The sequence below is a fragment of the Calonectris borealis genome, chromosome 5, assembly GCF_964195595.1.
Source record: "Calonectris borealis chromosome 5, bCalBor7.hap1.2, whole genome shotgun sequence".
Classification (NCBI taxonomy): Eukaryota; Metazoa; Chordata; class Aves; order Procellariiformes; family Procellariidae; genus Calonectris; species Calonectris borealis.
The window spans coordinates 44,305,822-44,332,769 of record NC_134316.1 but is presented as its reverse complement, the minus strand read 5'-3'; the positions used below and the strand labels follow the sequence as shown (position 1 = coordinate 44,332,769).

At 47.1% G+C, this 26,948-nt stretch overlaps 1 protein-coding gene across 1 annotated transcript; it reads right to left on the bottom strand.

Moving 5' to 3' along the window:
- Positions 1–1,956: 1,956 nt before the first annotated feature.
- On the bottom strand, positions 1,957–26,724 carry CRY2 (cryptochrome circadian regulator 2). The gene is made up of 12 exons (XM_075152177.1): positions 26,491–26,724; positions 23,425–23,533; positions 18,638–18,780; positions 11,198–11,382; positions 9,771–9,859; positions 8,570–8,710; positions 7,241–7,552; positions 6,013–6,164; positions 5,662–5,864; positions 5,096–5,185; positions 4,435–4,576; positions 1,957–3,966 (listed from the first exon to the last, which is right to left on the bottom strand). Exons 1-11 carry the CDS (start codon positions 26,682–26,684, stop codon positions 4,437–4,439), a joined length of 1,758 nt encoding a protein of 585 aa, XP_075008278.1. The 5' UTR covers positions 26,685–26,724; the 3' UTR covers positions 1,957–3,966; positions 4,435–4,436.
- Between the last annotated feature and the right edge of the window lie 224 nt (positions 26,725–26,948).

The window sequence follows — 26,948 nt, the reverse complement described above, 5'->3', positions numbered from 1 at the left end:
TCATAGCCATACTTCCAAACCTTTCAGCCAGCCCTACCTGAAGCCGCTCCAGCTCCTTCTTTGTGCAGACAGAAGAGACACGGGGAAAGGGAGTTTCCCCAGCCACCAGCCCGTGGAGCAGGCACTCCCTCTCTGCTAGAGACCCAGGGTTAGCCCGTTTCCATCCTTAGCCAGGTCACCATCATTCCTTTGACAGGGAGAACAGATGTTCTGGCCAGCACAGAAAAGGAGCCTCAAACCTGACCTCTCCAGGTTTAATTTACATTATTACACTCTGGGTAGAGAAAGCTGGACTGAGCTCGCTGTCATCCTGGCTCTTCATCTTCTAAGGCACAGGTTGCTATTTTCAAAAGGTTTTTGTCATGTACGAGCCACTTCAAGCATTGAAGTGTTACTTCCTCAAGCCCACGAGGACATCGCTGGAGACAAGAGAACTCAGCAACAGCATGAACCTTGACCGCACCCTCATTCAGTTAATCAGCGCACCGTACACGTTGCCCTCCCTGTAAACCAGACGTGCCCTTTCACCTCCAGCACCTCTTTGAAACACCCTAATTTGCATCTTCAAAAACTGCCTTTTGCGTTTCAAACTTGCCGAACAAATTAGGCTCCAAATTTTAATGCTTATATATGCAAAAATGTTTTAAAATTGTGTCTTGGCTTTGTTGGATCGTTTGTAACAATCGCTCGTTGGGACTGGTGGTATCTGAACGTACCCCCTGCGGCTAAGGCTCTGGCAACTTCCGTTCTAGATCAGCCCCATTGCCAATCCTGGACGAGAAATTTCATGGTTACTTGCGATTCCTAAAATCTTGCTGGTTACTAAGAAAATAACGTACCTCACGTAATTCTCCAAAAATTAAAAAAAAAATGTTCCAGTAACTGGGTCAAGACAGGAGCACTGAGGAGGATGGCGTAACCCACAAGCAGAACTTTACTCCAGCTGCATCCTAGCTAGTTCCTAGACTGCTAAGTCATGGTGTATTTAGTATCAGTTCATGACTTACCCGAGGAACTGCAAGAGAAAAGGCTCCATCACTGACAGGAGACCCATGTTGAACAACGTTCACGTTGTTCATAGCTCTGTAGCGCTTCTCTGCCCCAGTGCCCACCCCCTCAGGGTGAGAGGAGCCTCCACACCACCCTGTGGAACATCCTGAAAGCCACTGCTCTCACAGCGTCAAACCCAAACTGCTCCCTCTCCCCAGGCAAAGAGCTCACACTGTGCCTGCTTTGGGGGTGCTTGTACCAGGTCAGGTATTGACACCTGAGACGCAGAAAACAGTCGTTATCCCAGGAAATAGAAATCTCCAAACTGGCATCCATTTCATGATGCTTCCTTTCTCTCAGCCTCCAGCAATCCTCCACTCCTTCCTGAAACAAAGATGGTGTCTTCACTAGTGGTTATCGATGGCTTTTTCCTTCCCCATGAACCGGTCAAGCCTTTTTGAACTCAGTCCAACTGTTAGCACCCACACCTTACCACAAAAACTAACGAAGGTGCAGCCTTGTTCAAGCTGCCATCTTGTAGTTTAATCGAACACACCCAATCCTAAACATGACAGAAAACAGTGAACAATCATCCCCTACGCTATTTCTTTGTCACGCAGTTTCACACACCTTTATTGTTTCAACTGGGACAAGACACCAGAGTGGATCAGTCGCAGGCTACGTAACAGGTTTCTTGCAGGAAGTTTTTCCTGGATCTTTGGTTGGCCTTGTGTTTCTCTGCGTCCTTCCCGGTTCCACTACCTAAACTGCAGCTCTTCCAGGTACCACCGTCCACATCACAGGTGCTGACAGCAACCTTGCAAATGTGATTTCCTCCTCACCCACAAAGCCTTCCAAGAGATCACTTAGGAGATTTTTCCTCTCCTCCCTTTGGCTCCTTACCCCCATGGATCCAGCCCCAAAAATGCCGCTTACCAAACAAAATAATTTGGATGACAGCAAAGAGAGGGTTAAAGACATTTATAAAAAAAAAAAAGTTGTATTTACAGACCATTGCCTAAAGATGAAACTCTCTAAATGACAGAAGTCACAATTTCTGTAATCTAAGTGTACAAAGTGCATGTCTTTCCCCTTTCTTCTCTCTGCAGCAGAAGATGGGGGGGGAGGGTCTCTTTTTCTGTATACCTTTCTACCCACAAGACAGTGGGTGTAAGGCCTGGGTCAGACTGAAGGAGACAAAACCTGTTGATAACTGGGTTATCCACCAGGCAGACTCTATTCATAGTAGTTTAGAAGAAAGTAAGGGCAGGAAAAGTAACTCTTCTTTACTTGGTCAGTCTGCCCAGTGGATTCCCTTGGGAAAGGGAATCCAGGGTCAACATCCCAGGGAGATGAGTGGGAAGGAAAGGTTATTCGACTATTCAATAAATTAACTCACAGACCCAATTCAACCATTCCAGGTTTCCTAGATACATTTGAGTCAGTTTCTATTCGCAGCCCCATTGCTCTGGGTTCAAACATGGGCTCCGAATCTGATTATCCCAGTCAGAGTGGGAGACAACTCCTCTGCTCCCCAAGCTGTTAGTTGCATAAGCTCACATATAGCCCCACACTATCTGTGCCAGGCGGGGATGAAAGGTTTTGGACAGCAAATGAAAACAGTGCCAACAGCAGCCCATTGCACAGGATTAGCTACTTGGTCTAATCCCTCTTGAAAACCGCCAAGAGAGGCTCTTCTATAGCACCATCCTCCCCTGCCCTCTTAGGTGGGAAGGCAAGCAGAGGCGCGCTGCCAGCACCGTGTTGAAATGACATGTAACAGCAGCAGGCCAAGGAGTGTATGGTTAAGGGCCAGGAAAGCTACACGATTCTCCTGCTAGACTACAAAGCACCAGTGTGAATGCAAATGGCAAGAAGGCGCAGTGTGCAGGGTACGAGGTACAAGAGTATACTGCGTAAAAACTCAAAACACAGATGCCAATACAGGAAAGAGCAAACATCCACACAGAATGGACAATGGACTGAGCCTGAGGAAGACTCACTTCAAGGAGCTGATGTCTAATACATCCCCTATCAGTATGAGGCACTCCACAGGCTGCACACCAGACACAGGTCACTCCATTTGCGAGAGCTCTCACTCAGGCAAGGAAATGCTGTAGAGTGCAGGGCCCAGGTGTAGCTCCCTTATTATTTGGACCAGCAAGCTTCTGGGAGATTGCTTTACTCGTATCAAGGCATGATCTTATTCTCTGAAGAATTCCTCCTTCTCTCAGAGTCCCCCCCTGCCAGACGTCAGCTGGCAACAGCACTATGGCTCACCTTGCAGCAGTAAGATTCTTCTGCAGGGAAAGTTTTAAGTGTCTTTCAAGTGAACAGACAGTTTATATCTCTTTCTTCTTGTGCTACAGTTGCCCTTCATTTCGTTTCCACCCCACGTGAGTACCACCTTGATTTAGCCAGAAAGCATTTACATCCCAGTCAGTCTAGCCCAACGAAAGAAATACTGAGATTTTCCTGTTCTCTTGTAGGATGGGTACTCTATTTTTGACATTGTAGCAGCTTCCTTCTCAACTCCGACTATAATTTGAAGTAATCAGTGCACCTCACTACCTAGTACTAGTGATGAGAAAGGACGTTCGCTATTTCTGAGATGCGCAGATGCTGCTCCCTACATCACTGCACTAAGTCACATGCACTAAGCCATTGTCAGAAAAGAAAGATACACCTGGGAGTGAACAAGTTGACAGAAGGCTCTTGCCCCCTTACATGTGGGCAGATTTTGGGCATGGCTGAAAAGAGACATATTTGGCTCTTTGGAGACCAGAAAGCCAAATATTCCCAAGCACAAGTAACGCAGTGCCCTTTTGTGGCAGCTATTGGAATTACACGTTTATATGAGATCCCAGATTTTCTGTTGTGGATCACAAGTTCCAGTCCCTCTGTGGCAGCAGCCCCTCCTCCTCTGGTCACCTCTTCAGCGCCCTCACTCTCCACTTGCAAGGTGCTTGTCACTGGCTGTAGGAGAAAGCAAAAGAGAGAATTTGCCTTGACCTCCCCCTCATATCGGCAGAACATGCGACCAGATCCTCCCTCCTGGGATCCAGAGCATTTCAGGCAGATGACTGGACCTGCTTGCTCCCCTCCTCTAGCCCGTACCCTCACCACATGGGCAAACCTGGCGGCAAACCCACTCTGTGGAAGGAGAAGCAGCCTCACTAGAGCAAACCAACCAAGAACTGCGCTCTGCGATTGTTCTAGTAACGGGGTACTGCTCTCTGCTGGACAACTGAGTTAACAGCTTGTCAGGCAAAAGCCAAACAGCTAGAGGGCAGACCACTGCCAAATTACAGGGCTATGGAAGCACAGTTAGGAGCCACCTCCCTCCACAAGCAAGTCCATTTTGTTCATTAAAATGCAGGGAGCAAAAGACTGAGCCTGCCAGAACAAGGTAGTTCAGGCCAGATCACACTAGGGACTACTCACAATCATAAACTCTTGCCAGGGATCTCTGGAGCAGGGAGACATGTCACTTTGGCTCGTTTGTACAGTTCTTCAGTGCACAGCTCTTCTGCTCCCTCATGTTTGCGCTTTGGAGAAGCCTGGTCTGCTTGCGACAGCCTCATCGCTGTAGAGGAAGAAGAGTCACTGCAACATTTCCCCTGCCTTTAGATCTCACAAATGCACCCTAGCCCAACCTGCTACAGAGCAGAGAGAAAGAAGAATTTGCAGTGCACAAGCACGGAGAGATGTTGCCACAGCCTCCTTGAAAACTTTTGAAAAAACTTTGTTCAAAGCAGAATAATTAAGTCCCCCAGAAAAAAACACAAAAGTATCCTCCTTTGATGGCGGACAGCTTAATTATACCTGATTAACCCTACAGTGATCTGCACTTCTCCCTTAAGTGGCTGCATATAATTCCATACAGGCAACAAAAGATTCGTTTTAATGAACTCCTATTCTTCAGCCCTTTTAGGAACGAAGGCTCACTGGGGACTTCTAAAGAAAGCCTAAAGGAAGGTGAACGTGATCTACGTTTTCCTAGTTACACACCCTCTTCTTCTTAGAAAGGGATCTCTCTCTCCTGCCCGTAGCCTTTAAGTCGACATAAAACTATCTCAGAAGCACAGAAATAGCTCCAACTCACCTGTACTGGTGCTGCAGCCCTGCCCTGAAGCTGAGTCTGCAACTGGGCCACTGAGATCTTCCACACACGAAGGGACTGATGCCAGTAAACCTAGAGAAAGGCAAGAGGACCATAGTTAAGAAACCAAAAACATCTGGGGTCGGAGAAGCCTTTCACATGGAAACACCTTAGTGATCACCAACCAGCACATCCATATCCCAAAGCAGGATGAGTTCAGAGCTGTGCTCACCCAGTGCTGGCCACAGACGGACACCGTGATCTAGCAGCGTATTTATTTAGGATGCTCTGCCTAGGTTTTTTCCACAAAGTGAAGACTGGACCATTGGTGGCATATGGATGGTGCCGTGCCATCACCAGCTCTCAGAACTAATCAAACTCCATTCTTAGCTGTCCAAGAGCTCAATGGAGCTCTCCCTGGGAACTGATACAGCAGCTTTGGCAGGGACTGCTTCCTCTTGCAAGGACTGGCCAGAGAGACAAGTGCTATCTATTTTAAATCATGACCCCTCCTCCCACCATTTTATCTCGTATTAAAAACACAATCTTTTGCAATTGTTGGTACTTACAGAGCCCCCTGTAGCGCGACAGCTGCTGGTAGATCTGCTTCATGCGTTCGATGTTCAGTCGGCTGGTCTCCGCGTGGTTCACCATGGGTTTGGGATAGTCCACCCCAATGATGCACTTGGCTGCCTTCTGCACAGATTCTGGGGCATTCCATGGTTCATAGATGTATCGTGAGGGAAAACCCTTTAGTTTGGGCAGATACCTCCTAAAACACAAGTAAAAAGATGTTTAAAAACACACAAGTGCAGCAATGCAGCATTCACAATGCACAGAAGGCGCCATGCACCTGTCAGCTACTGAAGGACTTAGGCTCACAGATCAAGCAAGAAAGAAGCTCCAGTCACATCACTTACTTAACGTAGTCACCACTGGGGTCTGTGCGACGTCCGAAGCCCACAGGGCAGTAACAGTGGAAGAACTGCTGGAAGAATGCACTGCATGAAAGCCACATCCAGCTGCCTGCATTGACGCTGAAATCTGCATCCAGCAACAGCTCATCAAATACCTGCAGGAATTGGAGGAAAAGGCAGTGAGAGCTTCCCCTGGCAGGACTTTGTGGCAGGAGGACCCAAGACGCTATTTCAAATGGCAGGCACTGAGCTGCGAGAACAGCTCCTAGGAACCAGAGCAGCAGTGAAGAGGCAATCTGCTGGCTGAAGCCAGCTGGCTGGTCAATATATCTCACTTCCTGATGCTTTCACATAGGGAGGCACTGTCTGCTCATGCTGATAAAGTGTTGGCTTATCTCTCATGCAGCTACAGACGAAATCACTACCTAGTGTCGCAGCAAGCCTTGGGTATTGATCCTAACCTGCGAGGCGTAACAAGTGAAAACCACCGACCGCGGGAAGCACGCAGATGCTGCACAGAAGAACAAGCACCAAAGCAAGAAGGAAGAACCCCTCTGAAGGTCCCAGAGCACATTGCCACCGAGAGGCTGACAGGTTTCAGCGGTAACTCGCTCACATCCATGCACAGATGCTGTGCTTTTAGCATCTGACCCTGTGATGCGCCTTCAGCTATGCTCTGCTTTGTCAGCTTTGTGATAAGATGCCCCTGCCTCCACTTTTTGCACAGGGCAGTATGTACACCGGATAGGTTCAAGTTGGCTGTCCCTTCAGATGGCCCAAGAGGAGGGTCTTTTACCTCTTTCCTTGAGAGACTCTAGACTCAGATTTCACAGTCATGGAGCGTTCCCTGACCGGCACGATGATGGATTACACAATGAGGAAGAAGGTCCAGTTATAAAGTGACATTGAACTTGCAAAGAAAACAGATGGACTGAGAGAACTTTTACAAAAAAATAAAAAAGCCCCCAAACCCCAGTCCATATTTACCAGTGGGTCCCACTAACATTTAGTTATGGTTACCGGAGACTCTTGATACTGTCAGAGCCTCACGGTAGAAGGCAGAAAGAAGTCAGGCCGTTGGCAGGCCAAGAGCCCGCTAGCAAATCCTCTCTTCCACGCAATTTTTACATGCGAACCAAAAGCCATACCTGTGTGCTCATCCTTGCAGCAAGTGCTAGGGAGACTGTTTTCCTTATGGCCTCCTGCAAGCCTCTGGAAATGCCAGACTCACCCTGACTCCTGACTCCCAGCTGATCCAGAGGTCGCCCCTGGTCAGGAAGCAGGCCACCGCGTGCCTGGCCAGATGGTGGATCCACCCTTCCTGTCTCAGCTGGGTCATGATTGCATCGATCCAAGGGAAGCCTGTCTTGCCCTCTGCCCACTTTGCCAAGGCTTCAGGGTTCCTGTCCCAGGGGATTTGGATGCAGATGGGGTTCCCCTCCATACGATCAAACTTCGGGTTGTTTGTGGCTGCTGTGTAGAAGAACTCCCGCCACAGAAGCTGTCCATACAGAGAGAGGGGGGGTGTGCTGTTCCGCTTTACCTGTGGAAGAGGAAACGAGGGTATTCACAAGCAGGGGAGGACTGGCTTCATTAAGCTGAGCTGTAAGCCACCCATGCATTTATACACAATTCCCAAGTCAGTTACTGACAACTGCCGTAAAGGAGCTCAGTTCCAGACCATCGGTTCACCAGAAACCCCAGGTAGTAAAGTTAGTGTTGCTTTTAGCTCACTCAGTACACTGAGAAGAGACTTGAACGACCCAAAACTAACAGCAAAAAGCTCTATGCAGCTCATGACACAGGAGTCCAGGTTGAAGAACAGGTGTCCTGGTTTTGGCTGGGATAGTTCAATTTCTTCCTAGTGCTGCGTTTTGGATTTAGGATGAGAAGAATGTTGATAACACACTGATGTTTTTAGTTGTTGCTAAGTAGTCTACTAGTCAAGGACTCTTCAGCTTCCCATGCTCTGCCAGGTGCACAAGAAGCTGGGAGGGAGGGAGCCAGGACAACTAATCCAACTGGCCAACGGGGTATTCCATACCACATGATGTCATACTCAGTATATAAATAGGGGGCATGGTCCAGGAAGTAGCGATCACTGCTTGGTTATCGGTCGGCAGGTGGTGAACAACCGCATTGTGCATCGCTTATTTTGCATATTCTACCATTTCCCCCCCGCCCCTTCCTTTTCTGTTCTATTAAACTGTCTTTATCTCAATCCATGAATTTTACTTTTTTTTTTTTTTTTTTTTTTTTATTCTCTTCCCTGTCCCACTGTGGGGGGGAGTGAGCGAGCAGCTGTGTGGTGTTTGGCTGCCTGCTGGGTTAAACCACAACAACAGGGTACCGGTAGATTCAAGGTTTGCTCAACTATATACAGCATAATCACTTTTCCTCACTCAAGAGCCTCTTCTGTGGTAGCAACAAGCTTAGCCCAACAGTCAAACACGAGGGAGGCAACGGTTAACTTTTGCAGCTGTTCTGGCACACTGCCTGGGAACCAGCATCGTGCTATGCTTAAAACCAGCCTGCTCTCCAGATCAATCTTTTGTCTTACCTTCTTATACAGCTCCCAGAGACGATAGTAGAACAAGCGGCAGGACAAGCAGCCAAAACGCAGGTAGGGACTGAGTCCTGTAGGGCTGGCCAGCAATGAATTGGCGTTCATCCTTGGTCGTTCGTAATTTGCAACCCATGCCTAGACATATTCAGGAGAAATGAGCCAAAAAACCCCCAAATTTGTAGGAACGTTGCTAAGGGCAGGCCTTTGTACAGGTGGTGAGGCCACGCGGGTCTGACAGCAGAGTCTCTTCTATTCACCTCCAACCACCGCTGGGAGAGATCTCAGGTGGGCAATCCCAACCCCCACACCCCATTCAAGAAATGCAAAACCTTTGCTCCAGGATTTAAACCAGTTAGTCATTTTGGCCAAGAAAAGGACTAAATTTGCTTTGTATGCAGGAGCTAATAACCCTGAGAGCTCCTAGGGACACAAGCTAATGCAATTGTTTATGTCCAGGTACATCCATCTCATTTCACACACTAAACAAGAAAACTGTGGAAATTCAGACCTTTTTGTGGAGTATCATGTTGACAGTTTATTCCCCCTTCAGCACAAGAATTTACGTTTTGATCTCTACAACTGCCACCAAGACATCCAGCATCAAAAAGGTACAAAAGATACATAGTTAAAATCGAGTCATGCCTCTGCAGCTGGGTCATCTTTCATTACTCCCAAATTGTTTGCCTTGTGCACTGTAATCCAGAACACATGCCCCACAGAAAAAAATTGAGTATTTCGGCAAGGGGGTCAAGAAATGCCAGCCAGCGAGACAACATATTAACAGGCTGATGTACAAGGGGAAGGCATTCTTTTATGAGCATTTACTCGCACCAATACCTCAGCTAAAGACAAAACAAGATGGTGTGCAGGAGGAACTGTGCAACCTACATGAAAGTTTCCAAGTTTGCACTCTCTAAAGGAAACTGAGGGGTAGAAACAAGGAAAAGAATCGTATGTGCTTCAAACAGCAGCATAATTAATCTACAGCTCTACTTCTTTGGGTCTGAGGAAGCCCAGGAGCTCCCTGCTCCCAGGATCACAGGAGTATTCCAACAGTATCAAACACCCCTTCCAGAGGTGAATACTGTGACCATTGCTAGGAAGAGCAGGAAACAGAGCAATGGCCAACACTCAACATTTTTCGTTTGGAGGCACAGTCTGCAGGAATCGCCACTTAAATAATAACAGGGGTTACCTTTCTTTCCAAGTGTTTATCCAGCCGTGCCAAGGCTTCCGTCTCCCCTCCTTGCCAAACTGCAGGGGCAAGACCATCTGTAGGAAAGCCTGAGGGAAAGAACTCTGTAAGATTTGAAGCTACGCCTAGGTAAAGGGTACAGATGGGATTAAGCATTAATAACAGCAAGACACTACGTACTGCAGTTGCCTAACGGGGCTTACTTGCTGCTCTAGTCCTTCTACAGCAGGCAAATCATGTGGAACAGGAGGAGAGCCTGCTCATGATACTGCACTACAAGGGCCTCTCCCTGCAATGCTTTAGGCAGCCTTCTGGGGACTGTTCCCATCGGTCATAGGCCAGCACTCTCTCTTGTGTGTCAGCACTACCCACAGGGTTCTGCTCCAAAGGCCAGAGCAGCTGGCAAAGGAAGATCTGCTCCACAGCTCTGCCTTACAAAATACCTCGCCATGGACACCAGCAGCTCACTAGAGAGCCTGGCTGCTCCTGGTGAGGCTCCTATTCTGCTAAAAGCGAGCGCTGGAGAAGGCATTGGATTAGTGCTGAAGAACTGATGCAAAAGGGGAAGTAATAATGCAGTTGCCCTGCACTGCTCTGGGCTGAGAGAGGAGCCTCCCCTGGCAGCAAGCAGAGCAGTGTAAGGTTGCAGGCAGTCTCACATTAGGCCAGACAATAAAGGAAGCAGATCTACCCAGGACTGCAATCGTTAGGATACTCCTGTTGTGAAGCCCTCCGCTTTTACATGACTGCTGAAACTGTGCCTTAAGGTACAAGGGGATACTCCTATAAAGTTGGTATGGAGCCTCCAGTCACACACACGCAGGCAGTATTCTGCATTAATCCTTTCTTCCCTTGCATTTAGATTCACTTCCCTGATGTAGGCCTTGCATTCCTCATGCCTCAGCTCTCTATTCATCCTCCTTCTCCAAGAAAAATACAGGACATAAGGCGTAGCAGGATGAGTGAAAGAAGTTTCTGTATTATCTTCTGTCTTGCTAAGCTCCCAAATTGGTGCTGCTTGGCAATAGCTGAATGAAATGATCTAAGCCTGGTACACAGTTCACCTCTTCAGGTCTGTTATACAACGCGTCAGAGATGGCAGTAGGAGGAAAGCAGCTGGCGAGGACATGAGACACTGATACAGTGGTTATATGCTCAGTATAGCAGAGAACATAAGGACAGATGCAGAGCTTTTCAGAGCAATGCTAAAGGGGACGCTGTGCATCGACAGCAGTGCAAGGGAGAGCAGTCTATTTTCACGAGGTCCAGCACTCGCTGAGAACGTTAGGCTGCTTCTACGGCTAGAGGCAGCCCAGGTCAGATGAGAACACTGGAGTTGTCCTGGGCACATGCCAGCCATCAGAAACAGTTTCACTAGATCCCGTTTCAGCTGGCAGTTAACCCTTGCCTTTACTCTCAACACATACCCAGTTCTTCCAGGGATGGGACTCCATACACATCGTCATGGTTCTCCTGGATGTCCACTTTACACGTCTCCATCTGCTGGCTCATGACAGTGCTCACCGGCTTCTTTGGGAGCTCCATACGGCTAATGATGGCCTGGAAGCGCTTGTAGGTGAGGGGTGGCTTATGGCCGTTCAGCTCGATTATTCTGGGGACAAAATAAGCAAGGTGAAACAACACAGCCTCGCTACCACAGAAGACACAAGGAAACGACAGCCAAACTGCATCCCAACATCACTGCTCAGGATAGCCTTTCACTTTGGATACAGAAATCCTTACAGACCTACCTTCCACTTGCTGCATCCCTCAAAGGGTTATTAAAAACAAACAAACAAATCCCTCCATACTAACTCATCTCCATGTGAAAAAAACCAAAACAGCTCCAGCTGAATCAGGCTTAGCATCATACCTCTCTCCCAGAGCTCCTCATCAGACCCCTGTATGAAATCTCAATCTGATTACTGCCTATCTCCCCAACCTGGCAAATCCCAGATCTGCATCTGTTCCCCGACACCTCGTGATACCCTAACCTGATTCTGACCTTACTTCCTCCCCGTCTGACACAAAAAGTCCCAGCCTGCTAGTGTCCCCTCCTCCACCTATCTCAGATGAGACAAATCCCAGTTTGCGTCATTCCTCTCTCCTCATTAGAGAAATCACCATCCTCCCCCACGCCATAGTCACAAGTAGACCTGTCTCATACTATTCACCTGTGTCAGATCATGCAACGGAAAAAACAGCCACGGTTCCCCATTCCTCTACTTCACTAAGCATCCACAGCCTGCTAGGGCCGTGCAGTTTTATTTTTCCTGGGACAGAGAGCTTTGAGAAACCCCCTGGGCAAGGGAAGCCTCCCCAGGGTAAAAGATGCCATTTTTAACCCCCTCTCCTGCGGGGAGAGGAAGGAGTTAACAGCAAAGCAGACAGCACAGGGATCGCCAGCATTACATAAAGTTGAGGCAGCCAACCCCACAGCTCACACAGGAGCTGCAGCAGAGCAGCCTTCCCCACCCATTACAGTCAACAGCTTATGCAAGGGGCTGGGCTGAAAGCCGAGTGTTTCGGAGGACGCCATGTGCCTTCCCTTCCCCCCGAAGCCGCACGTGTAGCGAGGAGGAGCGACATGCCGGCCCAGGGCCTTCCCCAGCCCTGAGCCCTTCCTCACGTGTGCTCCGCAGTGACCCAGCTTCCCCACGCTGCTGAGCGGTGGCAACGTGGGAAGCCGGCCCCGCGCCGCACCTCCCGCTGCGGCCGCCTCCATCTAGGCCAGGCGCCGACCAGGAGCCCAGGCCTCCTACACGCTGCAGCAGAGGGAAGGGCAGCCTTTAAAACAGGCAGCACCGTTGCGAAGGTTAAAATTGAAGCCTCCTGAAGTTTCCTCCCGTTTTTCTGCTTGAAAGTTGTAAACATTGGGAGGAAAAGACACTAATGAACAGGACAGGCAAGGGAGGGCAATCAGGATGTGCACAGAGTGCAAAAACCAATATATTTTTAGTGCGAGGCTATAAACATGACTGCAGTGTGGGCACAACGTCTCTGTCACCCCGCCAAGCAAGTGTCTTGAGGGGAGCCTTACAGGCAACATATATTCTGTCCTGTTCCTTCATACCAGAGAGCATCTCCTCTGCTTTCACGCACGCACTTTTTGTCCAGCTGTCTCTGCGTACCACACCAGAGATGGTAAAAGATCACGAACTCTCATGAATACTACCCACCACAATCTTCTCTGCGGCTTGCTCTAAGCACTGGGGCCCCCAAACAAGCCCATCAGTTCACAGAGACCCCAAGAAAATCAGCATTGCCGCTGGAAGAGAAGCGAGGCATTTCCAGTTACAGCACTCTAGAGCGGCTCGCTTGTTTTCAGAATAGTTCAGTGCTTGGAAGCAAAAACGTGACAAAGCCGCATGGTGTTTGCCCTGAGGTGCTTGGGATGGGGGCGGGGAAGCCACTTCTTTAACACTGCCTCTTTTTTCAGTCCTCTTCCACAGATCTGCTGAGGCTGCAGCTCAGTCCGAGATCCACACTATCACACCGCATCCCAGATCCGCAGCTAAAATTTTTGTAACAGCTACTTGGAGCAAATCGCTGTGACTTGCAGGTGGATGCCAGTGTCTGTATTTGACATCCTCAAGAACATGAATATGAGTGAAGTTACCTAGCACAGCTCCTAAATTCCTAACCAGGCAGTTATTGGATCTGGGACACAAATCTTTAAGAGATAGGACTAAGACAATTTGCACATTTCACAGCACTTGACACTGGCATTATGCAACAAAATTTGAACCTTTCATAATACTGCCATGAAAAAAAGTATCAAATATTGGGTATTGTACAATATTGGATATTATACAATACATACTGGGTATTGTAGTGCTGTTCAGCCTTCTGTACAAAGATTTGTACAGGAAGCCCCCCAAGCAGAAGTCCTTTCCTTCCTGCTACCGTCCTTCTAACCCAGGCAGTACAATCTCACGGGACTTTCCCCGATGACAGAAAAAGGGAGGACCCTCCCCAGGATTTAATACTCCCATTTAATCCGTCTCCCCCAGTGCAACTCTCGGACTACACATGACAGTTATTCTTCTAGTTTTCTTGAAGCGGAACAGAGAAGGGCAGAATCACTGTATTCATCATACGAAACCTAACCTTTTTGTTGTTAGTGAGCACACATAAAAATGGCTGTCGCTACCAGACTACCAATATACTGCCCAGCGCTACCGCCAGTAGTACCTGGATGCCAGAAGTTACGAGGGTCTTTTTGACTATCAGTCACACGGTCACACTTTATCTCAAGAAAGCAGGCAACCAAAACCTGACCAAACACAGTTCTGGTGCTGCTAGGATTATAAGGTATCCTACAGTCAGTCACCTGTGACAGCAGAGTGTCTGCAGACTTCGAATGCACACCCCTACAGGTGTCAGCTTCTGGCTCACATCTCCACAGCAGTGCCCCAGCAGGATGGCTACTGGGCTAGGAAAAGCTGCTCGCCTCAAAAACCTGACGCCTCAGCTTGCTTGCAAACGACAGGGCCCGGTTCTGGCAAGGGACTGAATGCGCTCCCCCCTGCCTCCTCGCGCGAAAAAGAGCTGGCTGCCAGCACTCAGCAAGCAAGCCGCTCCACAACGCGCCCCACTACCAATTCACACAGACTATTTAGTTAGCCTCGCCAGCTTATGCAATTGCTCTGATCTAAATCCTCGCCCCAGAGAGCCCGTGTAGGGCTATGCATACATAAGACAAGGGGTATTCCTACAGATTCAAAGAGGAGATGGGGAGATAACCAACAGATATTCCACACAACAGACACTGGACAAAGGACGAACAACTCAACTTCTGCAGAATCACACACACAAGCATGTGAAAGTTGAAGAAGTGACTTGATGACAGGCTAGGTATCAGCGTGGGGGGAAAACACCCAACACCAGAGCACCACGCAAGACAGACAAGGATAACAAGATCTGGCAGGCAGAAGTTTGACTTAACATTCTTAGATGGAAATAAACCACTTTTTTGGCATAGCGTAATTATGAATTGCAGAACCACCAAGGTATGCATGCTTCCCCAGTGCTTGGTTCCTTTAAGGTAGTAGGTGCTCCTATGTAACTATCATTTCAGCCTTAGGCTAGAATATTTGAGGAAAAGCTGCTCTTGATGCATGCTACAAACATACAAGCTCACAGTGTTCTTTTCTATCCTAAACCACTCCCCCAAATAACCCAGGCCTGCCCGGGATTACGGAAATCACAATGCTGACCGTCAGCAAGCAGACTACAGAGGATTTACATCCCAAGGAGGAGAAAACAGGCAGATTCAGAGAAGGGACAAAACAACCTGTCAGCTGGAAGTTGTCAGACAGAATAATTGTCAAGTAAAGGCTTTGAGCAGGCTAAGCTGATACCCAAGAGATTATCTTTTCTGTCTGATTTCTACAATCTGAACATCACTAATCTGGACTGGGAATTCCTAGATTTTCTTTGGAGTATTTTCCTGCACTGATGCTTATTTTCTATAGCCCTCTCCTTGTTTTGGGGGAGAGGAGGGGAAAGATGCTCTGATAATCACACAGCTATGCTGGCAGTGCCAACAAGGAGCATACTGTAATCTTCCTACTGGGAAGAACTGGTCAAATTCACAAGTTAGCTGAACAGGCTCTTTGTAAATCTTTAAAAGGAGCTGGTGGTGGTGGTACCAGGAATACGCTGCAGGGGACAAGAGAAGGACTGCTGGAATCATTGATATAGAAATGAAAGATTAGTCTAAATTGTTCAAAACCAGGCCTGACAATCTTTTGGAAACTTGATTGAAGACGAGAAGTAGGACACTACCACCAGGTTACTAATTATGCAGGAAAAACAGTAGGCTGAGCAGAGGGACAGCACATACCACGAGTTAAAAGACTGGGCAACGCGACTGGAGGGCGATATACTCTGAGAGAGGCTTCCAGGAGAAATATAATATTAGAACTGTATTACCACCTGCTGAGAAATCTCAGAGATGCCAAGAACCAGGAAATGTCAGAGTAACTGGAGACTTCAACTGCCTCCACACAGACCGGGTAGCTGTCACACCCCTCCGCCTGCCAAAAACCAATTTTCTAGTTGCCATAAATGACTACTCCATGAAACAATCAATCAGGAACCCATATGGAAAGGCAATTCGTGATTTGTCTTAGGTAGCGCTAAGGTATAGCTGAAAACGTTGGTTATCACTTGCCTGCTCTAACGGTGATTTTGGCATGCATCAATTTAATATCCTTCCAGGAGCAACAATACCATAATGGCTTTTATTTCAAGAAGAGAAACGCATAAAAATAAGTGTACTAAGCAAAAAGAACAAGCTGAGATGTAAAACACTGACAGCCAACACGGAGATGATTTGAAGATGACGCTGGGGAAAAAAAAAGTCAACAAATGCACACAAACCATCAAAAAAGATTTCAGAAAGATCACAAAAGTCAAAACAACTAAAGAATAGCATCAAAGATAATAAGAAGGCGAAACCCTTCAGAAAAATGAAGGCCAAATAAAGACAGAAAATAACCAAACGGGTAGGTTAAATTAAAAGCCACAAAAGCAGCCTCCTTGCACCTCCCAACCCAAATGAAAGTTTGAGTAACCTTTTAAAAAAAAGCATAAATAGTTTAAAAAAAAAAAAAAAATCCCTTTACAGACACTCCGGAATATTTATAGGGCCAGAGGTGATCAAGTCACAAAAAAAGCAGAGACTGTAACAACACAGCAAAAAACCATGCGTTTAGTTTTGCACGTGTATTCACTATGGAGGTATTCGGGGAGGCTGCCACTCTGAATCTCTTTAAGGAAATGTATCAGGAGATGTCACAGACTGGGACGTCAGGAAGAAACGCCACAAAACAAAGCTATGCTTGAACAGCAACAGCGTGCCAGGACCAGCAAGCATTCACCCAGGAGTTGTAAAGGACATAAAGAAATACCCAAACTAATAGCTGCTGCATGTAACACTTGGCTTAAAACTGTCTGAATACTATGAGGAAAAAAAAGCAAGTATGACTCCAGATTTAAAAAGCATTTCAAGGGCATCAGAGGGATGACAGAATAGAAAGTCTGATATGTGCATTAGGCAGATGGATAGAAAATACTAATGGAATCAGTGAATGCATGGGTATATGCAATATGCTGGAGGGTTAATTTGGCCTTGGTAAAGGAAAGTTGTGCCTCAAAATCTATTAGTGACATTTGAGCCCGGGGCAAGGGAGATTCAGTTGATATACTCTACCTGGATTTTCAGAAGCCATCTGACTGGATCCCTCACTGAAAATTTTTAAAGAAACCAAGATAAATTGGGATAAAGGAAAAGGTCCCTGCAGACAGCAAATTCTTTGAGATACAGGAGAGGGTAGGAATCCATTTTTCCAATAGGAAGAGAAATCCTACACAGACCTGAGCTAGGGCTTGTGCTGCTCAACATTATTCAGAAGTATCTGGGAAGGGACAAAAAAGAGCATGATGATAAAGTTTACTGACGCAAGAAGCAATCTGGGATAGCTAAAAATGAAAGGCAACTTAATTTCCCCACATGACCAGCTGACAAAAATATCAGATGAAATGCAGTATCGGTCATGTTGTTTCTCCATATGCATGGCTATGCAATCTTAAACTTACTTATACAGTAGCAGCCTCTCGAATAGCTATAACATTCTGGAAGGAAGCCCCGAGACATCAGTTTAGTGTTTAGCAGCACTCAGAGAAAGCAAAAAGAGTGCTAGGGACTATTAGGAGAAGACAGGAAACATTATAGCACCATACAATTCCAAGTCGCTCCTACATTTTGAACACTAGCTACAGTTTTCACCACTGCTCTCCATCTCTAGAAATACCCAGAAGTATAAAGAAAGGTGACAAAACTTAGAAGAGATGTGGAACAGATTCCACTGGAAAACTTAAGTAAACTAGGACTCTCCACCTTGGAAAAGACAAAGATGACATGAGGAAGGATGTGAGGGGCATTGACATTGAAGGGGTGAGGATGTAGTAAGTATTCATGGTCTCTTCTAATGCAAATTAGAAAGCAGAGTCTGCTCACGAGACAGGTTCAAGAAGAATCCCCCTCACTCCAAAGACAAACAGTTCCACACAGCCTGTGCTAGCTGCAAAGCTCCTTCCCGTAGGGTATCATGGATGCTAAAGATTGATAGGAGGAAATCTATATTCAGCATTACTGGCACAAGTCATCCAAAAAAAAAAAGCCCCCCCCCCCAAAAGAGGCAAGCAACCTGTAAGAATAGTACTGAAACATGGTTGAAGTCAAGCATACCTTAGAGTCTTAGCTGAAAGATTGTCTCCACTGTTTAAGGACATCATATATATATATGGAGATTATATATATATGTAAAAGTAAATATATAAAGCTCAACATAAAGGCAAGGCTCCCCCATAACAAATACACAACAAAGATAAGGCATTCAGGTTTTAGAATAAGGTAAGTTTGCCCCAATCTACCTTGTTTTACTTCTTCCAGCTGTCCTGGCACATCCATTCGTTAAAAGCCCTGCCTTCATAACCTGTTTGAGACAACAGCTCAACTATCTTTATTACAAAGAAGCAAAAAAAGCAGTCACGCAGTGAGGACATGCTCAAGGAGAACAATCAATAGGACACAGCTGAGCAACTTAAATGACTGTCAAGTACAGTTTAATAAGCTTGAGGCAACACCTTTCTGTACATTCACGTCACTGTCAGCTCTTTGACGCGCTCTAATCAAAAGTGCGAACGCACAGAGTAATCCTGTTGACACCTTCTAGGCTCACGCAGGATGACAGCGATCAACCTATAGTCATCAACGTAATGGAGGAGACTGAAGTCTTCCCAGACGCGACAATCCCAGCCTAGCCCGGGCAGCACCTCTGCCCTTGCTCTCCCCGTACCTGTCCAGGTCATAGAGCGTGTGGGAATTCTCTATCACCACCTCCACGCCAGCCTCCTTGGCCAGTTTGACGATAGCTGCATCTCTCTCCTTACCAAACGGCTCCGAGTCGTATTCGAAGGTGAGACGAGTGACTCCCCATTCCTGTAAGAAACGCAATACACACAGCTGTCAAACAGAAGACTCTTTCTAACCAGCACAATTACGAATGAGGATGTCAGAATTCCTGACCAGTGTTAAGTTCTGGAAGCTTAGAGAAGGTTCCTGTGAGGAAGTGAGCAGTCTGGAGTTGAGATAACCAAAAAATCAGCAATTTTATCAGCTCTAGCAAACATCGCATCTGCTGTGCAAATTCCTACACATCAGGTTTAAAACACATAAAAGGAGGTTTGAGTTCTTCTCTATTAATGTTCTGAGGTTACAGCTCAGTCCCCAAGCCTAACACCACCTTGTTTTATTGCACATGCTGTCCAAAAATAACCCTATCATTCTGTTCCAGCATTTGCAGAGAAAGCATTTCAGAGAACTCTTTCAATACAAGTTCTGCTCAAAACCCCATATTTTTACGTGGAGACTATCATTAAGTAAGACCAATACACTCTACATTTTTTCCAATGTCTCTTTAAAGCCATCGCATAATAGAGGACCAATGTCCAACCCAAACAGCAAAAAACAGAGTAGTTGGAAATGCAGGACAAGGATGGCAACTGAGTGAACCTTTCCGGTCAGCACAGTAGAGTATGATACTGCAATTCAGATTTAAATTAAAGTCCTGCCTTTGGGGAGTTATTTCACGCTAGTCATGTCGTGCACCTATTCTGTATCTTCACACCTTTAATAGATCCCTCACAGATTACATGGAATAGGCCTTATGAAATAGCATTCAGTCTCTTCCAGGCTTTTCCAGAGCACAGTTTGCTCTCAAGTACTATGGCCTAGTTTTCCTCAGAAAATGAATCCTATGAGAAGAGGTTTAATGGTTTCCACAGTGACCCTCCCAAGACATCCATCAAGCAGACCAGCAGCCCACAGATTTGCTTAGCAAACACTTTAGTCAAACACAGCCAGAAATCTATAGAGACACTTAAAAAACTCCTCACACAACTAAGATGTGAACCACATTCTCCAAGTGAGACAGTCTAGGTCACCTCTCTATGTATAAGACAGTCTTTTCCACCTCAGAACCAGAAACAGAAACAAAGCACAAAGAACAGCTGTGATTAGTTCACTAAAGACCATTAAAAAATAATGCCAAAGACAGAGAAGGGAATTTAGAAGCAGAAAACAACTGTACAAGCCCCCTTCTTTTATAAACTTTCAGATTCAATCCTAAAACTAATATTAGGAAGGACAGAGAACTAAAAGAGTTATGTACCACTGAATGTACATCTCGGAGAGGTCCTCCACTCCTTTTTCAAAATAAGAACAGCATCCGTAACTCAGAGCAGGGGTCAAACAGACACGTTCCAGGCCCTGTCCTGCTCCTATGTGATTAAAAAGCTTCATTTTAAACTTTTCTTTCTTTTATAAGAAAGACAATATCAGCTGGAAGACTTGGAAAAGATGGCTTTAGTCTTGAAGAAACATACATTACTGCCTTGAAAGAAAGGAATGGAATAAAAAAAACATTTAAGGCTAACAGATATTTTAGGTAGGAACACAAAACTTCAAATTCAGGTATCTCCCACAGTTTTGAGAAGCCCACCACTCTATGTGCTACAGTAGCACACAGGAAGCAGAGCACAACCAACCAGAGAACAGTAAACTGTATGACAATAAATTGCTGCAGATATACAAAAGAAAAGTCATGACTACCTTGTCTCTTGGTATCTAGCCTATAGCAAAGAAAAACTGTAGGGGAAAAAACTTCAGTGAACAAACGACACACTTTTCTTTGATAAAAGAGGTAAAATCACAGACGTTTGTTCAGAGGAAGTGAGACAAAAAACCTCTGCAAAGGTTAACACAGAGCTAACAAGTACACTTCTCCTCACAATATCCATGCATTGGTGCCCTTGCAGCGATTGTTATCAACAACACAGCTCAGCTACTCGCAGCAAGAGCAGAAATTAGAGTAGGTCTAAGTGTTGCATTCCACATGCGACATAACTCTCCTCTTCACAACAGCCAACAGCAAGGCATGAGCTGCTGCTAATTCACTGTTCAGTGCAGCAGCTCTGGAGAGGCCTGAATTCCCATGAAAGCCATACATTTACCATATAATACCATTAAAAAAAACCCCACATTCTTTTCAGCTCTGTTACAGCACATCTAAGATATTCATCAACTCACCTGCCCAGGCAAAACAGACTGCAGCAAAAAGCAGGTCTGGCTGATTCCACAACCATCTCTCAAACCTCAGACTCTGCCAAGTACTTTTTGTTCTTTGACCAAAGCGGGCATTTTTCTCCAACAAAGTTTTAATTATCCTGTGAATACCTTGAACTAAAATAACGAGGACATGGACCACTACTAGCCAGAACTTACAGAATAAAAGATAAAAATAACCTGGACTCTGAAAAGGCTAAAAGTGGCACATAGTTTGTGTCATGTGTTAACATGCAGAACCCAAAATAAATCAGTGCCCCTTCTGACCTGCATAGTCCGATTCCCTTTCCCAGTACTGCCTTCCTCCAGAAAATACACATCAGAACCATTTACAGCAGGAGGGTATAGACTCAAGTTTACCCCTCCTTCTCAGCAGCTGGTCTATAGCAGGCTTTGGGGACACTAGTTCTGTCAACCATATGTAAGGTACAGTCCACATGACAAACCCAACTCATGAGACTACTGTGAACCATGTTTTTTTCCTTTAGCTTTGTCACTGTAGCAAAGACACCGACAAAAAGCTTCAAAGACAACAGGAAATATACTCTTAGAGCAGGACAGAGAAGAATGATACCGCTTGAGGAACTTGATATTCAAGGAGATGCTCTCGCCAGCCCTGTCTCTCTCACAATCTGCAGCACTGACATATCACTTTAGAAATGTATCCCACTAATCCATCATCGACCACTGAGGTCACTGCATATTCCACCGTCCTAAATGGTACATCAGCAGGAAGCTTGGACCCAAGCTGTATTCTGCTGCTGAGCCGACTGAACTGCAGCCTTGAACAGAAGAAGAAAAGGAAGGTCAGCTAACATAAAAGCTTCTCAATTTTGAAATTTTAACACAAAGCCCTATTTGCAACTCACACACAGATCAATATGCTTTTTCAGTTGTCTATAAAGGTGTACAGACATAGCAGTCTTCCCGAGTAAAAGCTGCAGGAAGAAAACCGCCAGTAGGGAAGAAGCTCTCAACACAGAGGATTCAGCGTGTTACAGTGCAACCCTGTGAGTCCTGACTTACAGAAACAAAGGCAAAAACCACCATCCAAAAAGAGAAGCTCAAGCACCCTGGAAGTAGGTTACACCCTACTACTAAATCTCTTTGCAAGTCTGAGTTCAAGAGTGTATCTGGCTCCCAAGCAGGCCCTTATGTATAGTAGTTAAAGTTAGTTGTAGTTAAAGAGAAGAGTTTGTAATAGTGAAGAATTAGTTACAGTTAAAGAGAAGCCGAGGGGATCTCCAGCAGCTAGCAAATCAAACAGCATTCTCCTAGAGAAGCTGGCAGCTCACAGCTTGGATAGGTACACTCTTCGCTGGGTAAAAAACTGGCTGGACGGCCGGGCCCGGAGAGTTGTGGTGAATGGAGTTAAATCCAGTTGGCGGCCGGTCACGAGCAGTGTTCCCCAGGGCTCAGTTTTGGGGCCGGTCCTGTTCAATATCTTTATCAATGATCTGGACGAGGGGATTGAGTGCTCCCTCAGTAAGTTTGCAGATGACACCAAGTTGGGTGGGAGTGTTGATCTGCTGGAGGGTAGGAAGGCTCTGCAGAGGGACCTGGACAGGCTGGATCGATGGGCCGAGGCCAACTCTATGAGGTTCAACAAGGCCAAGTGCCGGGTCCTGCACTTGGGCCACAACAACCCCAGGCAACGCTACAGGCTTGGGGAAGAGTGGCTGGAAAGCTGCCCAGAGGAAAAGGACCTGGGGGTGCTGGTTGACAGCCGGCTGAACATGAGCCGGCGGTGTGCTCAGGTGGCCAAGGCGGCCAACGGCATCCTGGCCTGTATCAGAAATAGTGTGGCCAGCAGGAGCAGGGAGGTGATCGTGCCCCTGTACTCGGCACTGGTGAGGCCAAGAAGACCTCGAATCCTGTGTTCAGTTTTGGGCCCCTCACTACAAGAAGGACATCGAGGTGCTGGAGCATGTCCAGAGAAGGGCAACGAAGCTGGTGAAGGGCCTGGAGCACAAGTCTGATGAGGAGCGGCTGAGGGAACCGGGACTGTTTAGTCTGGAGAAGAGGAGGCTGAGGGGAGACCTCATCGCGCTCTACAACTGCCTGAAAGGAGGTTGTAGCGAGGTGGGTGTTGGTCTCTTCTCCCAAGTAACAAGCGATAGGACGAGAGGAAATGGCCTCAAGTTGCGCCAAGGGAGGTTTAGATTGGACATTAGGAAAAATTTCTTTACTGAAAGAGTGGTCAGGCCTTGGAACAGGCTGCCCAGGGAAGTGGTGGAGTCACCATCCCTGGAAGTATTTAAAAGACGTGTAGATGAGGCGCTTAGGGACATGGTGTGGTGGGCATGGTGGTGTTGGGTTGACGGTTGGACTTGATGATCTTAGAGGTCTTTTCTAACCTTAATGATTCTATGATTCTATGATTAGTGAGTGAAAACAAGGATAGCACCAGGACATCATTTTTTCTTCACTATGCTCCAGAAAATGACTTTATTCTCTTACTTTAAAGAGTCTTGGGAAGACATCTGTTGGCTGCCCTCGCACAACAAACAAGCGAGAGTTGAGTTTCCTTAAACTGTTGTCCAGATCTTCCAGAGATTGGAGCAGAAATCTGCAGAGAAGAAACAACAGCAGTTAGTGTCAGTCAGTCCAGTTAAAGTTAAAAGACAAATGAGGAGAATTTGCATTGAACTCCAGCAAACCTGCATCACCAAATCAAACTGAAAGTTAGGACAAGAAACAGAAAACAAGAATTCGTACTCATCCCTGGTCTGTCTACCAACTGCTATGAGATTGCAGCACCAGCCAGCTCCCAGCCATTCGTATGCATGTTCTGCTTGTCCAGATGCAAGAAGTTTCCAGGATTTTCTTCCTCCTGCAACCCCCTTCCCATGTTCTCTCTAAGAGCTGGCAGCACCCCCCTTGCCAGCTTCTTTCTCCACACGATGACATGGAAAAAAGCATAAACCATATTATTCACTACAGTACATTCTTTCATGGGTTCTCGGGCAGGAGGGATTTTCCATATGAAGTAGAAAGATGTCGATACACTACTCCAAGGAAAGCAAGGAATTACTGCAAGAACCGTACAAGTTTTACAGTTCTGGCTACAAATAGGCTATGTCACAGCAGAGAAATGTACACTCCTAGCTCATCAGTAGCATGAGACTGAGCACCAAGACATCCCAAGACAAGAATTATCTGCACTTAGAATAGCTGCAGACAGAACCGCAATTTATCTTCCCCCATGAAGACACAAAGATGAGAGCATGCCAAGACATTAATCTATTCCCTTCCACCCCAAAACTGTAAAAAAGCATTTAAGTGCTTTTGCATTTAACGGAGTGTCTTATTGATCCCCCACTATGCTAGAAAACATCAAACGTATCATCTTTGCTTTCACAGCCACACATCACCCTATCTACATCGTAACTTCACTTCATTTTGTCTAACTCTGCAAAAGACACCAGCTTTAAAACTTTAATCTCTGCAACATCACATGGCACTGTTGGCAAAAATCACAACCCTTCTTAAGCGAGCCTGCCAATCTCTACCTCTCCCTCATTCCTACACGCCCACTCTGCAGCGTGACCTGCAAGACATGAGTATCTGCATCAGCTCCCTTAACACCACGTACAGCTAATAAGAAAGCTAAGCTACAATTGCCCTGCAAGCTGGGTACTTCCTCTCTCCTCAGCTGCACTGCCCGTAACGTGAACGGCAAGCTTTGAGATAGAACAAGCTCCCTCTGCACTTCCTGAGGGAGAAAGGGTTCATGGAAAGAACAGTACAGAAGACAGTATCACAGCACAGAAGACCCAGAACCAGGTCTGTGTAACCTAAACAAACCACTCCCTACCCCCAGCCCACTTTCCATCTATTAAATACGAATATCAACTCTCCAACTAAAAATTAAGCAAGGGTTAGTCCTATATGGCTTAGCCATGCTGTGCAGTTAAATAATAAGGGATTTTCAGCATGATAAATTTCTGGAGCTAGGTAAAATATAAACATTTGCTTTTGGAGCACGAACTCTGCATACAAGTAATTGCATTAAAAAAATAGCAAAACAAAGCCAAGGCTCCCAATAGGAACCAATGGAACTCCGGTAAATGTAAGTAAATTGCTAATACTTTTTTGCCTAACAGCCAGTGGTGCTAATTTCTGACATCTGCATTAGGTACACACCTCCAAGAAAACATTATTTTTAAAAACTTCACCTGCTCATGTATTTCATGAGTACAACATAAATAAAACCACTACCTGCTTCCCTCCTCCGCAACGTTGGTGGAAACAAACAAGGATTAAATGGATCAGAAATTAATCTTTTGGGGGCACTGCTTTGGTTCTTCCAAATGAGGATGGTTAGCAACAACAGCACCACGTGAAAGGCATTTCTGCCTGCTGCTGCCTGTAGAAAGTCTGGTCTATGGAAAGATCTCTTCAGGCTCTTAGGATATTAAGCAGTAACAGAATCCACAATTTTCTGTAATTTGAACATCTACGTTGTGGTCATTTGTGCACATTTACAATGTTTAAGCTCTCCTCTGATGGGGGTTCTAGAAATGCTTAGAAATCACCCACAATACCCCATTCCTCTAAGAGGAAGCTAAGGTGCACAGCAGAGGTGATCAGTTACAACTACAGTTTCCCTAACCTTAGACACGCAGTCCCGTGACATTTCAAAGAGCACTTAAAAGATTTTTAGCCAGGTGGCTGTCCTGCCGAGAACCCCCTTGACAAGGTAGTGTGAGGGCAGAGGGAGATCTGCTTCGCTTGTATGCAGGGGAGTCTTGCAGAGAAGAATCCCTACCTGGATTGGGTTTCCAAATGTTTAGGCAGCTGAGACCTGACAGGATAGCATTATGTAATTTACTGGCTACCAGTACATAAGGTCTCGCTCTCTGCACAGGCACGACTCACCCCACACATTTTCCCATTTGTAGAGAGGGGAAAAGCCCGAACAGCTTCATCTCTACCTTCCTAGCAGGAGCTAAAGTGTATTTCTGTAAAAATTTGGGGGATGGGAAGAAGGCAGGCGTGCGCACATGCCTACGCACACTCGGCAGCCGAAGGGCAGAGGGAAGGCGTGGTGCCTTCACGCAGCTCTGAGAGTTTTTTGTGCTTGTCTCTGAATTCAGGAAAAAGCGTTCCTGAAGCGAAACGTCCATCGGTTTCTGCTCTCACACGTTCAGCCAGCTTGTAAGGAGAAAGCCTAATGACATTACATAAAGTTGAAGGTACCCTCCCACACAGTCAGGCAATACCGCTGTGAAAACCGTGGCGAGGCCAACCGGGGAAGGCAACCTCCCTCCTGCACGGAGAGGACGGGGGGGAAGCAATATGTGGACCGGGCCGGACAAGGCAGTGTGTGCTGCTCCCGCTGCTGCGGCGGCCTGACCGACACGGCCCAGCCGCCGCACCTAAAAGGGCTCCGACTGCCGCGGGAGCCCTCCCCACCGCCAGTCCCGTCGCTCCTGCCCACACCTGGAGCGTCCCGAAATCTGCCCGGTCCCCCCTCGGGCCCACCCGCGGCCTGAGGGCCCGGCGCCTCCTCAGCCCACTCACCGCCAGCGGTTGATGCCTACGGCGGAGGAAGCGGCGAACCAGGGGTCCAGGATATAGATGCAACGGAGGGACGCGGCGTCACGTAACGCTTCCTGCAGCGCCGGATTGTCGTGGAGACGCAGCCCGCGGCGAAACCAATGCACCGACCGGCAAAGGGCCGGAGCCGCAGCCGGGCCCGAGGCGGCCGCCGCCATCACCGCCGCCAACTGCCGCCGCGGCCCCCGCGCGCCACCCGCTCCCGCCCCACCCCGCCGCGCTGATTGGCTGTCGTCGACAGCCAATCAGGGCGGCGGGGTGGGGCGGGAGCGGGCGGCGCGGGGAGGCGGGGCCCTAAAGGCGCTCTGCCGCCCCCCAGCGGCCGCGCCTGGCGCTGAGCGCAGGGGGGTGTCGCCGGTGTCCCGTCCCCCCCCCCCCCCGCCATGGCGATACACGCTGCAAATGTCGCTCCCACCCCTCAT